Here is an 18,302-nt window from a genome sequence, read left to right as displayed (position 1 = left end):
ACGGGTGCAACATCATTTAAACGAGGGCAAACTCCCGATGAGTCACGGCTGGGAGTGTGTTAATTCCCCCACTCTTTGTTTAACCATAATCATAGTATTCTATTTCAGTCTGAAATATGAAGTTATTTTTGGTTATGCTGAAGCTCCCCACGTAATTTCTCTCTCCACTGTGTTTCCCTTTTGTTCATGGTTGTTCAAAGGAAGACATTTTGTGTTCCCACAACGACTACGCAACACCACGCAGGACTGTCTCATGTTACAAACGAATAAGCAGTGTTTTTTATTCCGCACCGATGCTGTCCAATGTGCAAACCTCCACCCGAAGTCGATGCATTCTCTTCCCGTTGTCTAAAAGCACTGTCTATGTATCATCATTGTTTCAAACTGCAGGGAGAGCGCCGCTAATGTGGTCATGATATTTACTCTTGTTGACATATAGAGCAGTGGGACTGTGACATTCTCTGTCACAGCAGTGATCCCATATTTCGAAGCTTTGTTTTGGCATTGAGAGAAGCATATTCTCTTGCTCATCCATCAACACAGCAAGGCCAGACTGAGGGGAATGCATCACAGCCAGAAAAGGAAGTGCCGTGTGACAGTTCACTCTTTTCAGTTGTTATTATGATGGAAATGCAGCCCTTTTCACAACAGCGCACGCTCCAAAAAGGAGCCTTCATCTAACAATAGCGCAAACCGCTCGGAAAATAACAGCTGAGCAGCCTGTTAACATTGGCAAGTGAGTGTCATCATCCGAATCTATGTTTCGTTTCATCAAGAAACATTAATGCACATCCCATATCGTATTCTTTTTATTCCTCTTCCCTTCCGCCCTCCTCGCCGCGGTTGTTGTCCTCATCAAACATTTCTTTCCTTTTCCTGTGCTTATCAACAATTGAAGAGTGTGATTTTGTTTTTGTTTGTTAGTTTATTTGATGAGTTTTGTGCTCGGGCTGGAACTTTTAGGAGGTCACGAAGATGAGTGGGGTTGTGTGGGTGGTAGCAGGGGGGCTAAATGGCTGTAGAATAGGTTTGTTTCATTTATGTGAGCTGATTACACTCTAACTTTTTTTGGGTGCCAGCTTGCAGATTGCACCCATACCCACTTTGAAGGTTGTGCTCATCATCATATTGCTTGGGGAGTGGGTGGGGCTTGTTTTAGGGACATAGACATGTTACACATTAGGAAAGCAAAACGTAGGATGAGGCTTAGGTGCAGATGGGTGGAGGAGTATGTAGAGAGAGAGAGAGATGGGATTGCAACTTCCTAACTGACACATGAGGTGCATAAAGGGAGAGAGAAAGTGATGTTATATTTTTGTAGAGAAAGAAAAAGGAGGTCCCCTGTTGAAACAAGTTCCCATGACCCAGATTGGAGATTTAGACATCTTCTGATTCTTTTAAATAGGACAAAATAGTTTGCGCTCACGGTTTGGGACTGTATTCAAACCTACTTCATTTTCTTGATGCTTACATTATGCAGTGTCATTGCTATGCTGTCCCAGCAGAAAACTTATGTCATCTTATGCTGTCGTTGTAAACCAGATTTCAAGAAAAATAGAACAAGTTGTCATGAAAAATGCCTGCAATGGTGCGTCTGTTGGATGGTACAGGTACCATATTTGTCTGGTCCCTCTAACAAAACAAGGAAGTGCACTTTCCTGTGAAATCCCCTTCCCCAGAGGGACTGTTGTGACCCACATCAAGCAGTCTCCTTGGTATACTTTTGCAGTTCTGAACCGTATCTGACATTCTGTGCATATTGAGAGTTGCATGTGGGATACCTGGGGTCTCTGGTAAAAGCTCCCAGAGGATGAGGCCACAAGGAAGGTGGAAGTAAAACAGAGAATGTAGAGCCGTCATTCCTCGTGAAAAAGGTGGCAGATTTTCTCTCTGTATCTTATTCTGACAAAAAACACGTTTGTGTGCACTATAAGTGGCCTCAGCCCAAAATATCTGGAGATTACTGAAGATTTTGCATCGCTTTACTCACAAAGCCTTTATTAAAACCCGGGCTGGCCAGCAGCAAGCTTTTAAACAGAAGGCCATTTCGAGGTGATGATTTGGAGAGACAAGATGTTGACAGCGAATGTGGTCGTCACGGGTCAGGCACATTCAGCGGCTAAGCAACACGTCTCCTGACGTCCCACGAAGTGATGTTAGTAGTCCTCGGGGAGTCTGTGTGTCTGTGGGTGTTGTGGTCCATGTCTTATTCTACGTGTGACAGTGCATGCATCTGTCTGGGTGCATCACATAGTACAGCATGTTTGTGTGTCTGTGTGCATGTGCACATTGTATTTGATGGACAGAGAGCAGACAAAAAGTGTCAGAGGAACGCTCGGCCAACTAATCCAGCATGTCAGGTGTCCCCGGTGGCTCCTGCAGCAACAGTTATTGGCCCGCCCCACCTCCCATTTTCCCAAAATGGCATAGTGGCTCAATAAAAACCTCCCCGTGTCACACTGAGCACCTCAACCTTGCCTCAGAAAAACAGGCAGATGTTAGCACCGGTGCCATACGGGCTGTAATTGTACCATTTCACACTCTAGTCCCTTTATTTAATGGTCATCTGCTGTGAGAAAGGAAGTGGTCTCATGTGGTTAATAATTTTTTATCTTAAAAGGTTTGTTTGTGATTTTATGGCATTGCCCTTTAGGAATATTCATTTCTGAGTGACCAAAGTATTATTTTCTGGTTTGAGGCAATACAGAAAAATAAAGACTTAAGAATGACTGTTGCTCTGCATCAGTGTTTGTTAGCTTATGTATCATACAGTGTTTTTACAGAGCTTCACTGAACATTAATTAAAGCTAAACTGCAGCTTTTAAAAGAAGAAACACATTGTTTCTCTGGCCAATGCAAAGTTACATTTATATATAGGCTTACATGGTCTGATAATTAGGCATGCAGATGCTAGCAGACTTATAAATTACAGCATGACTAATGATAAAGAGTCATGTTTGCTCACTTCTTCATAGCTTTTCTTTATTTTTGTACTGGCATGCCATATTCCTCAAGTATATGTAACTTTGTTAAATGCTGAAACTTCCTTGGTCTAGGAACTGAGTAATGTCCATTATGTCCATAGAGCAGAGTTTTCTGATGTGAACAATGGTGCTTTTATCTTTTTTCTGAGAGGATGAATGACACATATAATGTTTTTCTCTAAAGTTACAGAAAGTTGTCTTACTGAAGTGATCTGAAGGCAATTTATAGTGTATATGATGGCACAAAATGGTAATTGAAACTTTTTTTGTCATTTGCTGTTGTTAGTTTTTATGGCTGCGGTGATTTTATTTCAGAATGAACTTGTTAATTATGCAGTGGGGACAGGACTGCCACACTTTTTACCATTGATTTTCTGTTAAAGCTCGTGTCTCTGGAGTCTTGCATAGTGTATATCATCCATCTATCCATTAATTTTCTCCTGTATATCCAATTCAGGCTTGTAGTTCTGCCTGGAGGTACACCACAAACAGCTCACCAATCCACTGTAGGGCTAGCACAGAGACACAGGCAGCCATTTATAACTACAGCCTATTTAGAATGTCAGGAGAATATGCACTTTTGCTCATTGGTGATTCAGAAGTCTTCAGTTTTTGTGGTAGTTTAATTTTATAGTGAGAGACCAAATATCAACCAAAGCCCTGGAAAAAAACTGACTTGCCTTGTCGATATATTTAGGGTCATTGTCATGCTGGAAGACCCATCCACGACCCATCTCTCATCTTCTCATCCAAGATTTTATGCAATATTGGCCCTTGACCCCCTCAAACACAAGTAGGTCCCAGACAGGCCACCAATCCACTGTTGGGCTAGCACAGAGAGATAGACAGTCATTCATAACTGTGGCCTGTTTGACTGTGGGGATGATGTTCTTTGGGTAGATCAGGTTAATGCCAACTAGCTTTATTTTGGCTTCATTTGACCACAACACTTCATCCCAAGCCTTCTTTGAATTATTTAGATGTTCTCTAGCAAACTTGAGATGGGGCTGTATGTGTACCTTCCTAAGCAGGAGGACCTTGCAGGCAGTGCAACGTTTCAGTGCATTGTCGTGTAGTGTGGTACAAGCGGTCTTCTTGGTGACTGTGGTCCCAACTGCCTTCAGATCTTTTGTAATGCAATATTTATTTGCTTTTAGGACAAAGGGAAACTGTCTTATACAGCACACCACAAACATACAATATATTGGGTTTCCCAAGAACATTACCCCAAACCCAAACCCTAAGTCCCTTTTCTCCCCCTCTCCACCCCCATCCTCCCTACCAACACACATTTGCAGCATAACCATGACATTCCAATGACACAACAGGTTAACATAATGAACAAGGAGAAAGGTACAATAGATCAGTGATTTAAAACAAAAAGAGAATAACATGCATTAACTCCCTATTGCACATTTCTGAGCAACCTTTTGGTCTCTCTAATTCCCTTTAGCCAGTTTTGGACTGTTGAGGGGTTTGCATGGTTGACCCTAGCTGAGGATAGTTCTAAGTACAAGATATCTAAGAAGGCATGTAACCAGTGTTTCACCGAGAGATCATGTGGTGGTAGCCACCTCTGAACCACTAGTTTTTTGGCCCCAGTTATGCCTGCCAGCCACAATTTGCGTGCTTTCATTGTCATTGGAAGCCTAGAGTCATCAAGCAGAAGATGTAGCAGTGGGTCAACAGGAAGACTGATATTTGTCAGTGATGTCAATAACTTTATTACCTTGTCCCAGAAGAAGAACACATCAGGACAGTCATGCATTAAGAGAATGCATTAAACCTTAATGCATTCTCTTTGGGATAGTAGCAGTAAGAATTAGAGGTTATTTTCATCTGGAATCTCTTCTGACCTTCAGATCTTTAACAAGCTCCTTCCATGTAGTTTTGGGCTATTCAACACTTTTTTCATGATCATCCTCAATTCATGAGGCAAGATCTTGCAAATGGAGGGTGATAATGATCATTTTAGATTTCATCTATTTTCAAATAATTGGAAATAATTGGAATTGGAAGAAAATTGCATGAGCTCCTTACTGGTGGTCTTTTAACCTTGTGCAAGTTATGTCCCTAGCATCTTTTGAGCGCTCTTTTGGTCTTGCCCGTGGCAGCCTGATGGTGGAGAGGTTGGAATGGAAGAAACTCATTTTGTGAACAGGTGTGCTTTATACACAGGAGTAAGATCAGGAGTATCTGTAATGGATTGATTGATTCTCCTGGGTTGTAGAGGATCAAGTGCGTATTTCTTTCAATGAAATTCAAATCATTTTTATATAAGTTTTTATATATCATTTACTTCTGGTTGATAGTCTCCAGTAAAATGAAACTCTTCATTTCTTTGTAATTGAGCAAAATCACAAGTTCAGCAGGAGATTAAATATTTTCTTTGCTTCACTGGAGTAAGGAGGATGTACTGGTCCTCCTGCCTTACACTCTTCTCTGCTGAGCCTTCTCTTGTCGCACACCAGCTCACATTCCTTGTCACATTTGATTTCCACACTGTAAAAGGTGTTCACAATATTATCCCCACGTAAGACCTCACCCAGGTTCCTCTGTCTTGCAAATGATGAGTTCTCATTTGCAGAAAGGCAGGCATAAGGAACCTGGTTATGGGCGCAGCTCTAGAAACACAGAACAGGACTACAGGCAGCAGGGACAGTCCAACATTTTGAATGCATCATGGGTGTATATCATTTTCATCAAAAAGCAGATTTAATTCTAAATTGTAGTTTAGATTTTAAAATCCTGCTCATAGATCAAATTCCACAAATGTCTTTTTTTTTACTCTTTTCTTGAGTTATTCTCTTCCTGTTCTTTACTTTCTTGCCAATCAAGCTGCTGAAACACCCCAAGGAGAGGTCAGATTTAGTGAGCGGAGGCCGCTATAGCAGTAATCCCTCTCTTACAAGGAGCCAGTTGCCCTTTCAACCACTGAAACAAATTTTCCATCTTAGCTGTTTCTAAGCTGTGAAGGGAGACGTGTTGTTGTTTATATAGAGATATAGTATAGTTTTTGTAGTAAATTGTAATACGTGAATCTGTCTGATTTGTGTCATACTACTCCATCACATTAACTCTTTCTGTGAATCTAGGTGTCTGTCTGCCCAGTGACAGCTGGGCTGAGCCCCATTGGATTAGATAGACAGAGGAAAATGGATGGATGAATGGATGGTGGCTATAGTCACAGGACACAGTGAGTTGTGACATTACAGTAAGAATTCAGCTTCAGGAAGAATCCATTCATTTTATGTGAGTTTATACCACACTTGGCATTTGGGATTCACTAAGGTGTCCCCTGAGCTTTGAATAATCATTCTGAATTTTACAACCACAGTTATATCAACACCATCACAGCATATTGGCTGCGATTACCATATTTTGCTGCCTCATAACTGTGTCATTATGACCAATGAGAGCTCACAGTGTGCAATCCTACTGTTTCCTAGTCATTGAGAGCTGTATTTACAAGCAGCAGATTTACTATGGAGCTGTCACTTCACTTTAGTTTCTGACTGCAGTTGAGCAGAACTGGAAAGAAGAAGTGGCGGTTAGGGGATGGCAATGGATGCATGGATGGAGGGTCTGACGGCAGGGGGGGTAGGAAAGAGGAAAAGGAATGTGCGGCAAAGTGTAGCAAAGGGGATGCATTGCTGAAAATGTCTAATGGAGAAGAAGGAAGAGAGAGGAAGAAAGAGAAGGAGTGGTTTGGTGGGGGGAGGCGAAATCCAGTATGCATGCTGGAAGCAAGCTGCTGTTACTGCTGAGATGGATAAGGCTTCTTACTGATGGATAAAGAATGTTACTGACTAATAAGAGCTTCACAAATTGGATTGCAACACAGCGGGCAAGATTAAGATAAGATAAACTTAATTTGTCCCAGATTTGGGAAATTCTTTACATATAGCCTGTCCAATGTGATAGAGCATAAACACACCATTCACGTGCAATGTAGAGTCGTGCATGAACTTAGAATAAGTTTGTAAAACATAAATTACTTGCTGCTCCAGATAATGTTGACTTTGAGGAGTCCAGCCCAGGTCTTAATACAGATCATAAGACAAGGGCAGAAAAGAAAAGAGGAAAGATAAAGTACAAAGACAGGGCTGTTGTTATTGCGTGTTTTCACTCTGTAAGGCACTTAGAGGATCTGTGCAGCGTGAAGGCTGGCATTTATAGTCGGGGGGGAGTAAAGAGGAAAGACATGGATTCACAGAAGAAGAGAGACTCTTTGTACCAGCAAGGTCAGCTTCAGCTCTTCCGACTGAGTTGTTAAGATGTTCTTACTACTCAGATAAATGGTCTTGGCTATGCTCTCTCCTTCCTACTTCCCCTTTTTATCTTTACCTTCATGTTGCCACGGTGCGTCGGTAACCATCTTTGTCTCTGCTACCTCTGCAGTCAGGGAGACAAAAGGGGGGGGGGGGGGGGGGGGGGGACTGTGGCAGCCCAGAAAATCTGCTTCCCTTTTCCCTTTAGCAAAAGCTATATGAGAGCACTCTAAAAATAGGGGTGAGCAACTTGATTAGGAAAGAAGGGTGCACTTTATACAGAGTGAGACAAATGGCTGTAGGCACAGAGACTTCAGTTGAACATGGACTAGATTTTACTTCAGCAGCTTTGGCCTCTAAACAAACAGTACTGAAGTAGACCTGCATCGCTTTAATGTTCCTCCAAGCACTAGATGACAGACGACGGTGTGGAGTGAACCACATGGTGGGATTGGCAGGAAACCATTTCAACTGTCATATGGTATGGCACCAGCAGCTTTATATACTGGAAACTAGGCTCATTCATTCATTTTCCATAACGTTAATAATTCAGTTCCATTTATACAGTGCTGAATCACAATAACGGTCACCTCAAGGTAGTTTATATTGTAAGGTAATACAATATAAACTACCTTGAGAAAAAGGTAGAAAATCAGTCAGTCGACCCCCAAAAAGACAGACTGTAGAAGAGAGACAGGAATGAATAATAACTAATGATTAAATGCAGAGGGGTGTATAAACACACAAAGAATGCAAAACCTATGGCATTTGCAGCGTAACTAAAGGAAGATCCAGGGTCACCTCATCCAGCCCTAATTAGTCTGCACTGTCGTAACAGCCCCTGCATGACATTAAGGTATAAATGTAACTTATTCAGCATTAACGCCAACACAGTACGGAGCTCCTGGAATTGAGCGCAAAATGTTTCCATTTTCTCAAAATTCTTAAAATATGCTTTTCTCACAGAAACTCTATAAACTAGTCCTTGGTTAGGACTAGTTTATAGAGTTGCGCCACAGAAGCTCTGTGTTTCTGTAATCTGCAGTCGCTAACACAAATTTCTGTTGTTCATTCGTGTTTTTTATGTTATTACTATAAGCAGGTGGAGTTTTTAAGTTCACTTTACCCTGAAAACAGCTCTTTATAATAATAATTTTTAAAAAAAAGTATTCTTAAAGCTTTACTGGGATTCGATGCGTGACAAACATTTGTCATATTTTGGGCTCTTACATTATTACATTCAAGGTACAGGTACAGCAGAAAAGCCAGTAATAGTTAATTGAAGTCAGCCAGCTTAGTCACTTGTCTCTAATGATAGTTCCCTCCCTCATTCTGCTGGTTCTTATTGGGCCTCTGGTGCTCTGTGACTTCTTGTGATTGGATCTTGCACCGTTGGAAGGTATTTCCAATTATTGGCCTGTGACTATGTGATGATGGAGAGAGCGAGAACACTAAAACAGTCAAGGAATAATGATGAGTAGAGAAAGGGAAAGAGGAGAGACAGCTAAGTAGTGCAGATCAGGAGAGGGAAAAGATTGCTTTGGGTAATTAGAGAAGTGACAACTTTGATTTCCACACGAGTTGGGGTTGGGAAGGTGGGGGGAGGGGGGCTTTCTTTGGCTCACTTTGGCAGCCACCCTCGCACAAATCCACCGTGGCCGAGATGAAAGGTGGTAAGGATCCTGTCGAAGCAAGACGAAAGAGGGGAAGAAATGAAAACGAGCTGCTGCATTGATAACTGCTGCAAAGATGAAAGACAGATGAGCTAGCTGTTAAAACAGCGAGCTGTCTGTTTGAGATGCACGCAGACGTGAATGGTGGCTGATGTATTTACATTGAACAAAAGAGCATGGTGGGTAGGTAAATCGCTTTCTTTTCCCTCGCGTTTCACATGAAGAGACAAAACTCGTCTGCAGTCTCTGGTTTAAAAAAAAGATGGAGGAGAAAAAAACAGATCCAAAACTGCCATCTTATCGTGTCAATTTTGTCAATTTTTGACTCTTTAACATCATCTCCCAGAAAAATAGACTGAAATTTGACTCTGCACTGGCATCACTTGCCATCTTTCCCAAACACCTGTTGGAATTGCTATAAAATCACAATTTGATCACATTTGTTAATAAAAGAACTGAACAAAAGAAAAAAAAACAGGAGCAAGTATTTAAGAACAAGAGATGCATCTAGTAGCACGAGGTTACATTACATAAGGCTGTGGTTTCCTATGCCAATCTGCTCTCGAAAACACCCAGTGGATAAGAGAGCAATCCATCTAAAGTTACCAAATGAAAAGCAGAATGAGGCGAGTTTGATGGAGAGAGGTTTCTGTGAGAGGAGGAAGAGCGGGATGGCTGCTGGCCAATCGTCTCCAATGTAATCTCCATTCTTATGGATGGATTTCCAATGTGGGTGTCCTGTACAAGGGCATCTGGCTGCCTGCAGAGCTACATGATATGCAGTTGGCTCCTTGGAGAGTTGCTACAAACACAATCGCATGTAATCACACAGACATGGACGTTTGTACTGATACGCAAAGACACAGTGTGTGATTCATATGGTGGATTATCAAAACATCCAAATCTCCGACACTCTCAGACACACTCTGCACTCCTGGCATGCTGTGCAGGTCCCCTGCCTCCCCTACCTTGCTTTGTGTCTCCCCAGGGTGCCAGTTAATCAGCGTGCCTTTGCCTTGCTGTGATACCTACCCAAAACCAGTCTGATCATAGCTTTTAATCCCGCCAATGCTCCAGGTGGCTGAGGACAGACACGTGTCTGTCCTCAGCAGCGGTGTTTCAGGGACATGATGAAGCATGAAGTATAGGCTTAGGCTCATATTTGACATAAAGCGCAGAGCTGTGTCTGCTAAACATTATTATTTAACATAGAAGTCAACAATAACAAATCCATTCATAGAGCCTCACTTCTGGTCCTAGTATGAACAAAGATCATGATGCATCATGAAAGTCTTTGAGTGCATCAAAGACTTTCATGATGCATCAGGGCTATTATATTGTCAAACTGTATTCCTTGCATAAGTGTGTGGACCCTTTAAGGGAATATTTCCGTATATCTGATACACTGCTTTCCATTGGTGAACATTGGCTATAAAAGGAAAAAAAATACATCCCTCAAAGTAATAGAACCACTGATTCGTTTACTAGTTTATCACTCTCTCCCTCTCTTGTATATCAGATTTTACTTGAGCACCAGGTACGAGAGCATTGTTCCTCCATCTTTCATATCAAGCGAAGAGAACAGTCCTGGGAATGGAGTGAGCGCGATAATAGTGGAGAAGGAGAGGAGAAGGGCCCAGCTGTTTACTCTATCCCCCCCTCCCCATTCTTATGCAGAGCAGGCTTCAGCTGGTAGGAGCGAGGAGCGAGAAGGGAGAAGCGTCACTGTTTCACACAGAATGACTTATTTCTCTAAGGATCCGAATACAAACAGATGCAAACACACAAGCAGGACACAGAGGAATTTGGGTTTTAGAAATTGCAGTGTAGAGGACATTAAAAAAAACCTGTCCAACAGGACGTTGTGCCACTTTTTCCCTTGCCACTGCACATATGTTTTGCTAAAATTAAATTTATAGTCAAATTTTCTTTGTTGTGGTTTCCATCAGATCCTGTTTTTTTCCTCTTGTCCCTCTTTTTTTGTTTTTGTTTCAAGTGGTTAGGTAAGAAGCCCCCTTGTTGATTTCTCTGCTGTCTTTGGTTGCTGATGAGGATGTTGTCACTCACTCCTGATCACCAGGGAAGGATACACACATTTACATACAGTACACACTCTACACTCTGAGCATTTATTACTTTGCCTGCCACACACTTAGACTGTGTGGAAGTGCCTGTGTACTACATCTAATATCCTAGTAATAAACTTGCTGCGTCGTGGGGAGATGAAGAATACAGAGGTAAAATTGAGTGAAGGTAAATAAAACAAAACAAAGGCAGGGGATTAACGGGGCAAGTGAGAGATATGTGAGAAAAGGGGAGAAGTAACGGTGAGCTTGGATGGACAAGAAATGACAGCTGTGCATAGCGAATAGAAGGAGAAAGAACAGAAAAATAGTAGCTGAGGAAGAATTTATAAAGAACGAGGGAAACGGGAGATGAAAAGAAGGGATATAGGTGCAAGGGAAGAATAGGGCATGGAAGTTATTAGCAAACAAAGACATCAAAATTAGTTTTGGCAAGGGGAGGTGAGAAAAAGGACAGCGCCAAGTGTGGCTGAAGGATTGTTTGAGAATAAGGGAAGGACAAGCAGAGAAGAAGAGCAGTTAGATGGAAAGGAGCAAGCACGAGGAAATGGATAAGTGAGTAAGACAAAGGAAAGGGATTAGAGAAAGAATGATGGAAACAAGAAAGGAAAGGAACATTTTCATGGAGAGGACACAGAAGATGAGGAGGGTGAACCCATTTTTGAAGAAGCCTGCCACTAGAGGGAGAAGTACCGGTGGATGATCATTATCCACAAATTATTTGGCTGGTAAAAGGGATCTTGTATTGGATTGTGTTGCTGGAAGTGGCTGATTCAGAAGTGAAAGTTAGAGGAGGGAGGAGATTTAGTCAGGGTTTGTGGATGAGATGGCAGATGTGGCAGTAGGAGGAGAACACGCATGCACACAATTGATTCATCTCACTAAGGACTTCTGCCTCCCACAATTTTGCTTTCGCTCTGTTATTATTTTGATTTTGCCGTTTTTCTGCAACCCCCACCATCACCACCACACCCCTCTCATTTGTCCCATCTTCCCCTCGTCCCTGTCTGCTGCCAGCGGCATCTGTCTCTCCTTCTCTAATTCGGTGATTGCAACAGAGTGGCCGTGTCATTTCTAAAACCAGGGTTGTATGTGCACTCTAATTGCCGTACTGGTTTTCCAGAAGTCAGAGCTGTGCCTGGATAATCTTAAGTGCAATGTGAACACATGCGTGTAATTGCTGCATGAGCGTTTCCTTTCAATTTAGACTAATTTCAGTTTCAGAAAGAAAACACAGATGGTCCAAATGTTAACCTGCTTAAATAGATCAGGTTCATGACTTGAGGGTCTCAAGTCACTAAAAAGATCAAAATTCCAGACAAAATTCCTATTTTCGTCATCAGTGTGCCAGCTATCATTTATCCCAGGCTTCTTCCTTCTCCGTGCGTTTTCTCTGTTCAGATTTCATTATCTTTCGGCCCTCTGCCCCACACACAAACAACTGTTTCCCTTCATATACAGTATGCACACGTGGAAACGCATCTCCTCTTGCTTATGTGAGCCATTTCTACAGAGGCAGGTGTGGGTAGAGAGACCCCTGGGGAGTAGATGTAGGTACTGCAGAACTGAGAGGTGGTCTATTTTAGATCATTGCGGCACCACAGAGGGTGGTGCTAAGGGGGGAGTTGGGGCAAAATCAGTGTATACTTGTGAGGATGCAGGATGTAGCACTCTAAGCTTAGAGTGTTTACCGTTTAGACACTGTTCCCAAACCTTCCCTGAATCCCTGACTCATCTCTCTGCAGATAATTCCATCAGCATCTCCTGTCAGTATCCTGCTAGGAACTCCAATTCAATCTATGTCCACTTTTTTTTTCCCCCTCAGACTGTAGCAAGTAATGCATTTTGGACACATTCCTACATGTCATATATTTTATATGTTGGTGTATATACTACATATATACTATATACTACACCCATATATATATATATATATGTATATATATATATATATACATATATATATATATATATATATATATATATATATATATATATATATATATGTATATATATATTTATTTATTTTTTTGGTACCACTCGCAGAACTTTATCCCTCTGCTAGGACACCAGGGGATTCCCTGACCTCATTTTAGCTAGCATAGCTCTCAGGTTTTTGACAAAGGCTGCTGTTTGACGTACATAAAACTCCTAATTAATCCTCTGACTTTACCACCGCATTAGATTTTATTAAAACCCCAAGTCTGGTCACATCAGCCCTCGTCTTCCCTAATTCCAGCTCTGTCTCTGTTGACAGTGCTATAAGAGGTACAGCGTATGACCCCGAGGTTGATTGAAGTGAAGTGAGGGATAATAAGTTTGCACAGCAGCAATGAAACTTCTTTGACACGTTGATGAAGTGATGCTAATTGCCAAGTGCCACTGAGAAGTGCTCCATTAATGCATAAGAAGGAAGAAAAAAACCTGAGAAAAACTCAGTGCTGACAGTTTCACTAAATCTTTTTTCTCTTTAGTCAGAGTGGAGTAACTGGATGTAAAGTGAAGTGATGCTCCACAGGTGGAGGTTTGCTCATCAGCAATGCTTTGTGTGCGGCAGGAACTTAAATATGTCTTCCTTGGAACAACCATGAAATGTGTTTTAATTCTCTGTGATTATGTCATGCTCATGTGAAATAACAATGGGAAATCTTTTTTTCTGCTTTATTATTTCATACTGTAATAACTGTGTTGTTTACTGACTGCTGATTCTGTGACTCTGTGACAGCTATTATAATTTAGCACTTCCACAAATGTAATCATACTATATCTAAATAATTCATAAATCTGTTTAACTTGTTAGTGCATTTAAAAAAATCATTTAAAATTCAAGGTAACTAGAATGCTGTTAACTTGTCTAACCAAACAAACCAGCCCGAAAACACATCCACAAGTTCTTCCTGTCCTAACTAAAGCTGATTTAAAGTACATAACTTGCTAAACATTTGCCATGTTGCCCTTCTAACCTCTAACCTTTCAACTTCCAGATTTGTGTAACCTTTTCTTAATTTGTCTTCTCCAAATTTCTTAAAGGGAACTTTGATAATGAGCGCCTGGCTATTGCTAGACAAAGAATCCCATACCGACTTGGTCGGGTAGTTGACGAGTGGCTACTCGACAAAGGTAATAAAATCCCTTTAACTCCACTAATGATCTAACTGCCTAACCTACCGTTAACCACCACTCTGGAAGAGGTGCAGTGCCAAGCATCAAGGGTGAATACGATCTGGCTTTTTCACACGACTGTGGGTCCATTATAACCCAGTGCAGACTTTAAAAGCCTGCAAATGACTGACTGATATATAATTAGCTAATTCTTTTGAAGTTTTTCTTTATCTCCAGTGATGGGAAGCCACGCTGCAAATGAGGTATTGTCAGAAGATATTTTCTTTTCCTCTCAGTTTTATATCTAGTTGTCAGTTAAAGCTGTTCACTGTGACAAAAAATTGTCATTCCAAAAAACAATTACCTTCTATAAGTTTTCGTTCCTCTGAAGTATTGATTTGGAGATATAAAAAGGACCTTATCCAAAGCACCTTAAACTGGGGCTGCATCTCTTCAGAGAAATAACTCCCGAATAACCCAACATAATCCCGTAATAACCTGACCACATGTAAACAACCTAGTGAATCCGTTTGCTTCTTTCATGTGTCTTTTGTTGGCTGAATGTGAACTTGTACTGACTAATCACTCATGAAAACAGAGCAAAAAGAAAAGAATGACTATCCTCAAGGAAAAGAATCCCCATGAAAGTCACTAAAAGTTAAAGGGACTGTTGTGTTTGTTCAGCGTGTGGGCTCCATTTCTCGCCCAACGTTACACAGAACTTGAGCCACAAGTTTGTAATGCGATGCCATGAAAGTGACAATTCTTTAACCCTTTGAGTGCTGAATGTCCCAACCTCTCTGTCTTGTGCCGCGTGTTTGTGCTGCTGAAGGTGGTTGATTCTTATTTTTTTAAAAAGAAAGAAAGAAGAAGAAGTTGAGTTTCTACTTCAAAGACAACTTTTTTTATTGGTAACTAGCGCACACAGAACTCTAGCAAACTATTAAAAAAAACAGTACAAGGATAAGAATCTAAGACTTTACAGTAACATCTGCAATAGCTTCACTATTTGCATAAGAGATGTATTGCAATTATCATGAATTAAGCTTTTGAGGCCAGATACCTTTAGGGGGGTTCCTGAAATGGAATTGTGAACGATAAAACATGCACGCATGATTTCAGAAGATGAAATTTGTCTGCGAGAGCTAAATGAAGTATTCATGTGACAGACAAACAAGATAAATGAAGTGCTTGCATATTTATTTCATGGAAACAAAACAATCCTTGCATTCATTTCTAGTTCGAGGAAAACTGACTTCTGTGCTCTCCTCTGACATGCCGGGGAATGCACTTTTGCTGAGGTTAGTTAGGACACAAATCAGAATTAAAGAGGCTTGGGAGATGAAAGTTGAATGAAAAAGTGGATCAATAAAAAATGACTTACCCACTTATGAAATGATTTGTGCATGCTATGAAACTCTAAAGAGACTGAGCATTAAACTGAATCTATTATTCTCTTTCTTCTATAGTTTGATATGAGCCTGTATCCAATCATTTTGATGAGAGCTTTTGCAGAAAGTAGGCAGGAGAAATAAACAAATAAACACCCATTAAATCTCAAGTGCAGGCTTTGATCATTTTTGGGTGCATTTTGGGGGGTAAAAATCTGCAAGGTCTTTTATTTGTTAATATTATGGGATTCATTAAAGGAACGTCTTACACACGTCACGGACTGAAGAGGAAAAGTGGCTCTGGAAGATGCTGTTTGTAACTAGATTAGATAATGAATGGGGATTAGAGGACATTGCTAAGCTCAAAGGGTTAAAGCTGTTTGTTGCTTTGATAAGGACATGGAGAGAGATTTAAGCTAAGAAACCTCTAAGCAGAATCTAACCACCTAACAGCAAATCAAACTCCACCCACACTAATCGCTGGGGGCTTCTCTCGCTGCTACGTCGTCCGCGTTCTTAAATTGAAACGATCTGACTGATTTCCCAGCTTTGCCCCGCTGGTGACAAAATTCAGAGAGCCCTCAGTTATAACCGTGTTATAAACGATGCTTAATCTTTGAACATAATTTGCCCTGGATGCTGGTATCTGGAAGAACTTGGACAGGTTACGGCAGTCGTTCGGGACAAGAACTAAATACGAAGCTAACAATGTTCTAACTCCTGCTAAAAGACACAAATCTCCAAGTGGCAACATCTTCCCGTTGTCCCCATCTTGATGTAAAGCAAAACTCAGAGGGTTAAAACACAGCAAATGACTGAAGGCTAAATTCAGCAGTGACACAGCTGCTCTGGGTCATTTCAACAAAATGTGTCTAAGCAAAAATAAATGAAGGTCCCTTTAACATTTATTGTTTTCACTCCTAAAGAGATTGATGTATTTTAATGTATCCTTCTGTGTGTATTTGCTATGCAGGGTGAGTGGTATACTTGAACAAGACTTACACACTGGTTCGTGTGTGTGTGTGTGTGTGTGTGCGTGTGTGTGGCAAACAGCCGGGATCATTCATTCTGAAATGGATGGCCTGTAATGGTCCAGGCTGTGTTGCCAATATGGGGTTTATGGTCTCTGGTGTCCAGTGATTTTTCTTACATCAGCGCCTCAGAGGGTCTTTACATGTTTCAGGGTTCTTGACCAGAGTGAGGAAAACAATCAGCCCCGTGGGTCTCCTCTTCAAGTGCCTTTAGTGTTTCATCAATTCTGTAAAACTCACCAAGCATGGAAAACATCCACATCTTTCAGATCTTATAAGTACAAATCTCAACGCGTTATTACTTTAATATGTGGACAGAAGTAAAAATAAGAGAGCTAATCGCCCGCATTCGCTATTACAAATCAGTATTTTAGTCACACCGGGATATAATGGAAGTCACTGGAGCCAGAAGTGTCCTCAAGGAGAGCTGGGCCGTGCCGCTGCACTGTCTCACTACATCTCATTCTGAAGCCTTTATCCCATCTCCCCAACTGTGTGTGAGGCAGATCAGAGTTAGCATCTCTGGCCAACTCGGTGCCTGCTGACTAAATCCAAAACGGCAGCCATTACAGAGACCCAGTGGAGGGGAAAAATCCCAAGTCCCAAAAGTTTGCAACAGCTCTAGCCGGGACAAAACTTCCTCACATGTGTCCCCTTATTCTTCTTCTTGTGATGGGTCTGTCATCCCAAGTTTTCTCCTCTCTGTCTGCCTATCCTAACCCTCACTCTCCCTTCTTATCCTCCTCCTTTTTCCTCTGACCACCAATGCCAACCTTACCCAAAAAAAGAAAAATACTTGGCAAGTATTCTCCGTTTTTTGGGGGGGTTTTTTTGCTAGAAACAATAAATGTGTGTCGCGGCTTCCACATCTCATCAGGGAGCTCCACTAGAAAATAAACAGTACAAATAACCGGCAAGAATCAATTTCCCGTAGGTGTTCACTTTAACAGATGCGAAAAGGAAGGAAGCGAAGCGAAAAAAGCTCCCAGAGGAATTGGAACATCTTCTTCTGGCAACAACTCTATCCCTCTAGAGCTCCCCGGCAGCCTGACAATCAAGCCTGGAGTTGAGCTACACAAGTGCAGGGAGTAGAAGAAGGGAGGAATACTAGGATAGCAGGTCTCTGCAGGCTAAAACGCTAGAACTAGGTTTAACGTTCAGTGTTTAATGGTTTGGTGCGAGCGCCCCAATTCCCAAAGTGAAAGCAATCAAGTGCCCTCCGCTTGGTGTGGTGCCAAAGCCCAAATCAAATCTCCAGGCCAGGCATTGGTCCAGGGCTGCTATTCATGATCCCAGCTTCATTTCAGAGATTTTCTCACATCTGGCAGCAGTCAATTGAGAGTAAATCCATATGAGGCTGTCTTTCAGTAACTCCATCATAAGCTTTGCATCCCGCAGAGTTACTATGTTGTTTTCTCATTTGATCTCGCTGCACTATTACAGCCATATCTGAGAGAAGTAGGGGGAGACGGAATGAATTTTAACGTGCTTGCTCATGAGAAGAGAAGTGGCAGCGAGAACACGTCTCTTTAGTCTGAAATAAGGGACTCTTTACTGTTATTTCATGGTCCCCTACCATGAAATGGCCTAAAAGCAGTACAGTCACAGCTGGAGAGAACAGGAAGAAGGAAAATTGTACCCAGCTAACCACTGTGCTATCTCTCTTTGTCTCTCCCTCGACAGTATCACTTGTTTAAGATCCACATACAGATGTAGGATCAGATATAGAGCCACATCTGATTACATCCAATCTACTGTCTCCAGAG

The 18,302-nt window shown here is 41.6% G+C and overlaps 1 protein-coding gene across 8 annotated transcripts in view; it reads left to right on the top strand.

Moving 5' to 3' along the window:
• Positions 1-18,302, top strand: part of nrxn2b (neurexin 2b) — a 710,873-nt gene that overhangs the window by 667,396 nt on the left and 25,175 nt on the right. For 6 of the 8 annotated variants that reach the window (XM_080298329.1, XM_026160323.2, XM_080298326.1 and 3 more), the window contains one exon: positions 14,043-14,132. The exons of the other annotated variants lie outside the window; for them this stretch is intronic. In XM_080298329.1, coding sequence (XP_080154455.1) covers positions 14,043-14,132 — 90 coding nt within the window. The remainder of the gene's footprint in view (positions 1-14,042; positions 14,133-18,302) is intronic. 8 annotated transcript variants of the gene reach the window in all.

Source organism: Astatotilapia calliptera, chromosome 3, assembly GCF_964374335.1.
Source record: "Astatotilapia calliptera chromosome 3, fAstCal68.1, whole genome shotgun sequence".
NCBI lineage: Eukaryota > Metazoa > Chordata > Actinopteri > Cichliformes > Cichlidae > Astatotilapia > Astatotilapia calliptera.
The sequence above is the reverse complement of the archived record's forward strand: the minus strand, read 5'-3'. Positions and strand labels throughout refer to the sequence as shown.